The sequence below is a fragment of the Toxotes jaculatrix genome, chromosome 12 (assembly GCF_017976425.1).
Source record: "Toxotes jaculatrix isolate fToxJac2 chromosome 12, fToxJac2.pri, whole genome shotgun sequence".
Taxonomy (NCBI): Eukaryota; Metazoa; Chordata; class Actinopteri; family Toxotidae; genus Toxotes; species Toxotes jaculatrix.
Window position 1 is genome coordinate 18,035,989 of NC_054405.1, and position 11,027 is coordinate 18,047,015.

At 39.7% G+C, this 11,027-nt stretch overlaps 1 protein-coding gene across 1 annotated transcript; it reads right to left on the bottom strand.

Moving 5' to 3' along the window:
- Positions 1-1,321: 1,321 nt before the first annotated feature.
- Positions 1,322-6,605, bottom strand: yipf5 (Yip1 domain family, member 5). The gene is made up of 6 exons (XM_041052222.1): positions 6,530-6,605; positions 5,484-5,601; positions 4,901-5,073; positions 3,175-3,320; positions 2,862-3,043; positions 1,322-2,549 (listed from the first exon to the last, which is right to left on the bottom strand). The coding sequence occupies exons 2-6, from the start codon at positions 5,591-5,593 to the stop codon at positions 2,387-2,389; spliced, it is 774 nt and encodes a 257-aa protein (XP_040908156.1). The 5' UTR covers positions 5,594-5,601; positions 6,530-6,605; the 3' UTR covers positions 1,322-2,386.
- Positions 6,606-11,027: the final 4,422 nt, after the last annotated feature.

The window sequence follows — 11,027 nt, forward strand, 5'->3', positions numbered from 1 at the left end:
AAAGGGTGAATGGCATGAATGTTAATATCCTGCTTACTTGTATATCAGTTGTTTCAGAGATTCCCGGAGCTGAGAAGACGCACCTGAGGAACTCCCCACAGTGCGTGTGCTACAAAAAATGAGTTGAAAAAGACATTATTTCTGACATATACAAGCAAGGTTTTATTTTTTATAGAGAAACCAAATTCATCCCTGTGAAAGAGCGACATTGGGCAGAGAATGTGACACTAAAATATAGGTTGATCTTACCTTCTTTTTAAATTGATATTCAAAACATTGTACATACAGAAGATGCATATATAAACACATGGCTATATGGGAGAGTAGCCTATGCGAGCGACTGCTCCTGCTAGGTTTGCTTGAAATGCAAAGTATCGCCTTGATGTTGAGTTTCCTGGAACAGAAAAAGCACTCCATCTTAATTTTTTGAATTATTCATCCTCCTAAGTGGGTTATCATCCATTTAAGGAGCTCCCCTGTGTATGTGTTTTGTGTATGTTAGTGCAAAGAAAATCCAGAGGGAAGAAGAAAAAACTGAGGATTGTGTTTTTTTTCCCATAACCCTAAAAAAACTCAACATTTCTTCTTGTCAACCCTCTGTTAAGATCATGTGAGTTCTTGTATTTTAAAGCTTATGAATAACAAAGTCATTCACTTAATTTTTTACCATAGGCTGACCAGTTCAATAACAGTCAGAGTTGTGGTTTTTATTCTACCAAACTCAACTGATGCTGGTGGTCTGTAGTTTCTCAGATTTCATATAATGGTGTGTATCATAATTTCACTGTTAGAGAAGAATCCTGTAATGTTTTATCAAGTTAACGTATTTTTATGATAACCTGGGAATGTTTAGCTCCTTTATGTGTCAGCGTGCACAGAAGGTGATGTTTTTACTTGAAAACATTTTGCATGCCACTGTTCCCTGGTTGATGAAAACAATTGTTTAGCAGGGAGAGGTGAGGTATGGTTAATGCTGCCTTCACCTGACCAAGCTTGAGCATCTGTCCAGCATCTGTACACACTTTGCATGCAATTACATACCTTGTTTTAAAACTTGAAGGTCTTCCAGTAATAAAGATCTAAAAAGCAATAAAGATGACAATGATTTGGATAAAAGCGGGCAGATTATTTCCTTTTATCAACCAACCAGCGGTGACAGAATCTCCCCAGGTTCCCCTGTCATTATGTATCATACACCTGCTTCTTCCAGTGCACACCGGCCTTTCTTCTGCTCTGCACCAAACACTACAACAGAGGTTATGCCACTTCTTACAATTATCTGCTTGACCATACGATGCACCTTTTAACATCAAAAGGCAGATAACCTTCAAAGACAACTTTAATGTGCATGAGAAGACATGAACAACAGATGACACATCAAAGCATACAAAGTGAGTCGACTCTAAAATAAAGATTTAAGAAATGTAAGGGGATACAAACTATACCAACACCTTAGATGTCTGTACCTAGACACATACAGTATTTCTCAAACTACTCTCAGTATCTAATCAAATTGGTTTGGTTTTGAAAATTCAAACGTTTATGTGCAATCTGTATTTTTGTCTCCTTGAAAGGCATGAAAATGCGAATGAATCTCAAAGGGTAAAATAAAATACATGAGAAGACATAGCATCAAAGATCGGATCGCTGCTGTGATGAGCAGATGATGGGATTCATAGCCCCTCAGTCCTGGAGAAAAGAAGATATTGAGGAGGAGATGCCCCTTCCCCCCCACCCACCACTCTCTCTGAGTGGAGAAGCGCAATGAGCTGCTGTGGTCTTGTGCAGAATGAAAGTGGATGTTTCCCTTAGTCTTGCAGTTGTAGAATGGGTGGATGGGATGGTTGCCAGAAATGGCTCACAACAGCTTTTGCAAAGATAGTGATACGTGGCATTTCCACTGCCTCTAAATGAGCCTTTCAGTCCATCTCAGAAAATGAGAACGTTTTCCCATCTGTGTCTAAATTAAATGTCTCCTTGGGTTTCCATTGTGTGAAGTACTTGCTCACTTCCTTCCCCTTCTTGTCCTTAAAATCATTGGACTGTACTAGGCCGATTAAGGCCCATCGTGGTCCACAGGAGAGTTATTTTTCACCAGGTTTATTTGACAGCCCTCTCCTTTAAGATGCATGAAGGGAGCAAGGTGGAGAGAAGAGATGAGTGAGACGATACACTCCAGCCTGCAGATGGTCAAGTCGGAATGTAGGTGATAGGTGGAGGCTCATAAAAGAAAAAAAAACCTTGGTGCCATTTTAGACAGCGGCTCCTATTTTTCTGTAATAACAGTATAATTAGCCAATAATTACACTAATTACACTGACACTAATTAGGCTGCTATTACAGAATCTGGAGAGCAGATATTTTAAACTGTTACTCAATGATTTTTTTAGAAGACAGAAATGAGTGCAAAGACCCCATATAGGAGAGCGCAGGGGTAAGCAACCAACAACTGCTGCCCATCCATGGCCAATGCCGAGATGAAGATCTTTGAGGCTGAGAAGCTGCACCAGCCAATGATAGCTGCTGTTAGTATAATTCCCATCATTCCCCTGGAGAGGACAAAAAGGGAGCAGAGAGTTATCTTTGATGATTTTAGCAAATACCTGAAACCAGAATTTACGCAATTTTACTACATGCACAACAAACATCCAACAAAAGTTAGACAGTAGTCAAGATGGGAAATATCACAGTTTAGCTGATCATAGAGAGGTTGCACAATACTAATACAATAAAACCCTCTCTGGGAAGTTTATACTACTAGACAGTGTCTAGTAGTGGGGTCTAGATACAAAGAAAAGCCTTTGCTTGATTAACAGGTCATATCAACATCTAGAAATTTTACTGTTTTCCTGTGTACTCACTGTAAAGAGAAGAGGACTCCAAAGCTGGAGAGGAGGATCATGGGAAGGAGGCAGTATCCCAGCACACTGGCCACACAGCCAAAGGAGACGCCAGTCATACTCATTAGGTTGAGTAGACAGTACATGCCAAGGCAGCCAATTGCACTGATACCGTATACATAGCCAAACTGAATTTTACCTGACTGTGAACGGAAAGGGGGGAAAAAACACATCCACACACTCAATAGGTTATGTGTGTTTGTACCAAAAGCTCTAGCAGGATCAAATCAAGTATTCAAGATATATTATTCCTCAGTTAACTTGAATGGTTTACCAGGAGGAGTGTTGCTCCGAAGGCCAAACAGAAGACCATGGGGCCGGCCAGGTCTGTCTCATTCATGATGCTGCCGTCTGCTGCTTTCATTGGATGAAGCACTGTGAGAGTCTTCTGCCAGATGTGGTCAAAGTTGATTCCTAATTCTAAGGGAAGGCAAAGAAAAGAGGAAAAGAAACACATTAGGTATGTTGGATCCTAGAAATATGATCAAACATAGTCAGCAGGAAAAAAATCACGTAAAATAAATCCAGAAAGAGTTGTACTGAAACAGCTTGATAGTAATACAGTTGTGTACAGTATTTGGTACCAGAAACCTCTTCACAAATACTCTTCAGACAGAGCTTGTGTTGTCAGAACAGCCTTGACATGTCTTCATCTTTACAGGTCACACTCATTTTAGTCTAAAGAGTGTGAATTAGCTTTGAGCAATCAACATTTTCATGGCCTCAGAGCATTTACTGCAGCTCAGCTGTCAATCTGTCACTGAGACATTACTGCGTGGTGCCACACATGTACACATACGCATGGGAACTGACAAGGCACAGCAAGAGCAATGGAGATTGACTTCTAGGTCAGCCTGGTCTCAGTCGTATGCAACTGATACAGAATCTAGTTTAACAGAAAAAAACATCTGCTTTCAGTTTCTCAAAGTGGGAGAAGCAGGAGGTGTAAGTGCTGTACATGGAACCCTGGAAAGGCCAAAGAGCACAATGTAGTAGACTCAGTGTTAGTTTATAGACCGCAGGTGTTTAATACTTTCAGAATTAGAGCCTTTCCGTAAAGCTAACTTCCTTCAACAGCACAGTACTTCTGTCAGGAGAAAGCACATGTCTCTGGTGCAGTCACACCAAACAGCTTTTTTCATTAACACAGCAGTCAGAGTTCTAATGATATGCAGGCTCCCAACATCAGATATATATGAACTTGGAAACAGCACATTATGGTACTTGGGACTATATAAACCGCTCTTGTTCTCTAGGATATTTTATTAAGTTGCTGTATAAAGTGTCTGAGTATCTTGAAAAATACTCTGTAAATAAAATATTATTAGTTTTATCAACATTATTTTAAATTGAACTAATTGCAGAAGAAAAGACTAAATTGAAAATACATCTGTATGAGCTGATAACAGTATAGCGACAGAGTTAATTTGAAAACAGTAAAATGGTTCTTATTTCCCAGCCGTTAACACTTTACTGAACCTGCAACAGTGCAAACACACAATCACAACAGTGAAAAACTGCTATTACATTTTAGTTATTAGATTGCTGCCATCATCTCTTGCACAATTCAGTTTTAAATCAGCATGCTGCTGTTTTGTGTGCAACTGCACAGCATGTATGCCAGTGAAAAGCTTTCTCATGTGTGTAATTACATCTATTCTCTCAAAACTTTCTTGCAGTTTAAAAATCTGTTACTAACGGCAACCAGTGGAAAAACTTTAATTGTGTGCCTTTAGACCAGATCCAGTGTCCTAGAGGTGCTATTGCACTGATTCCAACAGGACCACTATTTTAATATTTTAGGAGTTCAAAAGGTGCTGTTATAAAAGTAACCTGAAGTTATTCCAAAAACCTCACTCTCGAAAAGCTTTAAACAGAATGATGACAAGCAAATATCTTTGGCACAGTTAACAATAACAATCCACAAGGAGAAATATCATGAGCAAAGTCAGAGGTACTACAACAACTATGTAGAGATTACAGCCTCCAAGCTCACTTACCTTCTAACAGCGGTGGCTCGTCATCAAAGCTGCTACTATACATAGATTGTGACGGCGATGGGGTGTAGGTCTGTGTGGGCTGGAAGATTTGTCCTGTGTATGGCTGCTGAGGCTGCATCATCCCTGGGGAAGAGTAGCCCATGGGCTGGGAGTAGTCATACTGACCGTATGGCCTGGAAAACAAATAATAATAATAATAATAAAAATAATGCTCAACAGGACTCTTTGACTGAAAGACTGCCCATCTCTACCTTATAATTTCAAGCTGCTTGTCAAAGATGATTTTCAGTGTCTTAACATTAGAAAAGAAGGTTTGTTCATTTAACATCCATTTGACATATTCAACTTCATTTTGACTTTTCCGATTCTTGTTAACACAAAACAATCTCCCATCCTGATCCTAAATACCAATTCAGGTGCCATTTTAAAACTCATTTTAACACTTAATAGATGTTAAATCAAGCGTTAACACATGTAAGAAAAGGTTATGTTATTTTCAGTTGCTGAAACAGCACATAAATACTGCTCTTGGAGGTGTTAACAGCTGAGGAAGAAACAGGTAAGGAGGGCTTTCTTCTCTTACTTGTTGTAGGGATTTTCAGCGTTGCTGTAGCCATAGCCAGCCTGGCTTTGGTCATCTACACTGTAGCTTGACTGGTAAAAGTCTGTATTGAAGTTGTCAAACCCCGACATGTCTCACTCTGGCAGAACCATAGGGACAGAAACAGGAATACATCTGATCAGGTAAGTACGTGATTATGTGGCCTAGATTTGCTGTTTATCAAGTTGTTAACTAAATACATGTTAACTAAATACTGACTTGGTGGGGCGCCCAGACTTATGCACATGCCATAATTATTATTTAATAGTTTTCTGATTTTTCTTTTTAAGTTAATGAAAACGAAAGGCTCGCTGTCGTCAGAAATCATCATCACTGAAGTGGGTTTTTTTGTGTGGTTTTCACTGATGATGAAGCAGTCTGACAAGCCTGAAACCACAACAAGGAGCCTAACATCTTCCAACTAACATTTCTATCGAATGAAATCACGTAATAAATTACAAAAAAAAGGCCATGAAAACATTCGGGCGGTGGCCGAAACTATTATCTGAACTAACATTAACTAAGGCTACACGATAACATGATAGGAGTTGCTGTCTCTTATAAACCATCTATATTTATACAGTTAAAGCCGGGGAGAGCGTTCTTACTAACTACAAACCACAGCCCAGCCACTGTCACTGGGATAACGTTGCCTGCTTGTGATTTTAACACAACTCCGAGCTAAAGCGGCTAACGTATTCAACACAACACCGAGACAAAATTGTACGTTAATCGCCTATTATTGCAGACCACATTTACCATGCAATGACTCGACAATCGTACCTACATAGAAGGATAACTTATGGTTTCAAAATATACCCAAAACTGCTAATTTTGTATGGCTAAAGTACCGTTAACTATGCGGCTAGTGGGTTAGCTAAAGCTAGCTATATTACAGTTGTGGAAACCTGGCATGCAAATTTGGGCCATAATGTCAGCTGCGGCTTTAATATTACATTTAACTTTTTCATAAAAAAAAAAAAAAATCATTCCTGAGCTATAAAGGCACCGTAAACGCTAACACTTACCTGTGATGTTTGACAAATCAACCCACAGCTCTGCCAACTTGGTTGCGGCTGCTACGTGTCAGGAGGAAGCTTTATCTTCCGGGGTGATACGTAGTCGACGGGAAGCCATAAGGGGTCACTAAACAAACAGCCTTTTGCATAAAATATGGCGCAACCTATAGACGACTAGTGGAATTACATTTTAGTCACTCACTGCATGAATTTACCAGTAGGGCTAATGTATCAATGTGAAATCACCGAGCGCTTTATTAGGAAAACCTGTGCACTTGCATATTCATACTATTCTATCAGCCAAACATGTGGCAGCAGTGCAGTGCAATCATGCAGATACAGGCCAGGAGCTTCAGTTAATGTTAACATAAAAAATCAGTAACAGTAAAAAAAACTGTATTTCTAAACCTCTCACACAGTCTCCAGAGTTTACTCGGAGTGGTGTGAAAAACTTCCATCGAGCAGCACGTCTGTTGATGGAAACGCCTTGTTGATGAGAGGGGTCAGAGGAGAATGGCCAGACTGGTTGGAGCTGACAGGACACTCGCTCAGATAACCACTCTTAACAGCTGTGGTGAGCAGAATAGCATCTCAGAATGCACAACACGTCAAACCTTGAACCTTCCACTCCTGTCTGCCAAGAACAGAAATGAGCCTAATACATTTTAGAAGATTGTGGATGCTTTGCAAATGTCACAGGAATAGGCTATTAAGTGATTTTATAGTGATGCATACAAAATGGATTCAAATTACAAACAAGGTTCTAAAAGGCCACATGCCACTGTGTACAGAAACATCATGAGTTACTGGCATTATGTGCAGTTCTTTGCACGATTATGATCAATAAACAAGACTTGAAAAAAACACATTGAATTTACAAAGAGATATGGTCCGACATTTCAAAGTACTGTCTGTTTTGCCCACCACAGGTAGGTATGAGACCCTACTGGGTTCTGACTCATCGTCTGGAAAAACCATGGTCTAATGGTAACAGAGACAGAGGCTAGAAGATGATTTAACAGGACAAGTGTGGAGCTCTAGGCAAGAACAAAGGTAGTCTCTTTCATCAGGAAGCAGAGGAGCACATCGATCACTCTGCCTGTGCGGGAGAGCTGTGCCGCTACCAACTACTGCAGGCGGATCCATCCTCTTTGACGATGACAGATAATGTAAAATAATAGGCTGATGACCTCTGCTGAGAGGAAACAGGGACAGGAGGAAATAACAGGCAGAGACAGATTCACAGATGTGGGTGTGACCTGTAATGAATGGCAGACAACAAATGAGGAGCAGAAACAAAAAATCATTGTTGATCCCCTCTGCAGTACAAAACTCTTTGATCTTTGTATTTTAAAAGTCAAGAAAATACATGAGAAATAGGGAACAACAAAATAGACAAGAATTGTACATCTGTAACACCTACTATCTTGGCATCTTAATCAGGGCTTATTAAAACTGGAATATTTCTTCCACCTCTGGCATTCATAGCAACAAAATGCTTGAATTTTAGCCATAGTTTAACTGGTGTAGTGTTAAAAGAAAGTAAATTACATAGACTTGGCTCTGCTCCTAGCCTGGAGTTACACGAGGAGAAATGGAAAAAACAATACAGTGGAAAAGGCATTTAGGGAAACTTTCTCATAATTTATAGGAGACATATTGAGCCTCTTCCATCTTTGACAGAGAAACTCTGATCGAGTTATGGGTCTCATACAAAAATACACCAAGAAACCTTTTGGGCAAAGCTGAATAAAGCAGTTGCCTCAGCAAGGTTGTACGAGTTAGGAGGAAATCTTCTTGCCAGGAAACTTTGTGGCCATCTGTCACATTTTGTTTCCCGTTGAAGGCAATGCTGGCAACTAGATCCCAGGCTTCATGTTAAATCACTTGTTCCAAGATAGCTCCGAGACAGTTCTATTGAAGGTGTGTTTTTATGCTCAAGGACAGGCAAATGCAACTCATTAAGCATTAAAAGTTGGGGTGGATGAGAAAAAAATACAGAAAAAACAACAGAAGAATATCATTAACAAACCTCTCGGCTGTGAAAGGCCCGACATGGATCGTTTCTCCGCTACATGATGAAGAAAATCAATTTGATGCTCGAAACATGAATTCCTACAGCAAACACCCATGACTAATCATAAGCAGAAATGAGTTGCCTCCACTCCATTGCCTCTCATCTTTCTTTAGACTTTTAATCATTTCTAAACTTGAAGAACATGTCTTTCTTCTTAATCCACTTAATGAAAGAAAATTGAAAAGTGCCCGAGAGGGTAATTGAATTTAGGGCAGTCTATTGCCATGTGCTGTCATAATTGCCTTCTTTTATAAAGTCTCTGCTGTAATCCTGCTGTCACTGCCTGGGTGGATGAGTGGATTAAAACTACTGAATTTCCTCTACTGCAGCAACCTCTCATCTCCAAACACCTACTGTAGCCTCAATTAAGACTTCTCTCTATGCGTCTCCGGGATCAAGGAGAGAGGAAAAAGTGAGGGATCCAGCTATCTTATAGGTTCTTCTGAACAAAAAAAAAAAGAATGATGCAGATAAGAAATAATTTTTCTCTCTCTGCACACAACGTACTGAGCATTTGAATGAACTCAAAACACACAGCTCTATTTTTATAGCAGAAATGGATGCACATTTCCTCAGAACATTAACAAAATTAAATTCCTTTAATTCATCTAATTCAATTTCCTGCCACCCCCTTGACATGACTGCTGCACAGATCATAAATTAACAGGCATCTGGTTCTTGTGCGGTCCTTTCTCTGGAGCAGCTCTCTTCATTCTGCGAGTGAGCTACATGAGCACTAAAATAACAATCGGCAGCTGAAGAGTTTGTGAAGTTTGTTCCAAAACGAGATTTCCACCCACTCGAGATTTAACAGCTTCTGACAAAATGATAGTCAACATGAAAATACATGTCATTCTAGAATTTACTGATGATACTGGTAACACCAAAACCTTCAGACAGGACAAAAGTATAACATTAAGGTGCACTTGCTTTTATGTAACAACAGTTTTGGACCGAAAAGAAGAAATTCTTCTTCTTCTTTGAATCAATGTGGTTTTGTTTTTTTCAGTAATTTAATAATTCTGATTAATTCTTGCCGGAACAGAGGCATTACTCAAAACACACACAATAAAGTGCAGAATGTAGATGATGTTTTCTCTGAGACATCTGAGCCTTGGTTCTTAGTCTACATTTTATCCTAAATGAACACATGCATCATTAACTAAGAGTCATTTCATTTAAACCTTTGATTCTGAAATAGCAGGTAAGTCCTAATACAGGACTGATGCTTTTTGGCGGAGGATACTGTGGAGTTTTGCCATCCTTTTCTTATCTGCCTCTGTCTGGCATCAGGGACAGCACCAGTCGACCCACGAGTGTTCTACCTGTCAAAACAGATTTAGAAGCTTCTATAATAAGTCTTATATTATAAACAGTTGCATGGCCTTGGCTCTCCTCCTTCCATCCTACCCTTACAGCCACTCTGCCAAGGTTCACTCCCCAATTTCCTAAACTTTGGCCATATTGGCCATACTTATTCCATCTATTGTGAGGTATGCCATACTGGATGTAAGTTTGTTTTATCCCAGTGGATTAATGCCATAGCATTTTGTTACTGCAGATCAAATTAAGGAAAGTCAATATTTTTTCCACATGACAGTATCTCAGGGGCTGTTGTTTATGGTATTTCCAGTTTGCAGAATCCATATCTTACAATTAAAATCCCATATCATTCAAGTTCTTACATTGGTGACGCAAAAATCAATTAAGATTGATCTCAGCATCAAGGTTGATGCCAAGTTCAATGCGTTTGGGAAGAGAACTACTACTGTAATACCTTTAAACTTGCAGTTTTCACAAGGTTTCAACATTACCTACACACACACACACACACACACACACACACACACACACACACACACACACACACACACACACACACACACACACACACACACACACAAATAATGCAAAAGATAAATGCTCCTAAATCAGTTATAAAAAATAATATTCAGTAAATGTGACAAGGCTGATAAAAAAAAAAAGCCACTACCATCAGTCTAATTGTACCACTCTCCAGCTGAAATGTTTCTCTCTTCTTCCTGGGTGTATTTTTCCATCTAACTGAAACAAATGACTTGACAGAGGGAAAAGTGGGTCCAAGAGGCAGAGATTTCTTATGAAACTCCAGCAAAATTGCCAGCTTACATCAACTGATCATCAGTGTGGCCACTCCATGCCAGAAAAACCCTCCCTCAGATCCTCTCACATGGCCCTGTATCATCTCTTTAGGACGTTTAATGCATTTCAGAGGTTACAGAAGTTATGATGAAGCGTTGCAATTTCTTCTGTTTTGATGTAGGCCTACTCCCTGAACCCGTCTACTCTATTTTCTTCCACATCCTATATTTTCCAGAATGCTCTTTGACACTCCTGTGAGAACCGGCCCGATCTTGTTGCCTTCAGCTGTGTTTTCCACGCTTAACTAAG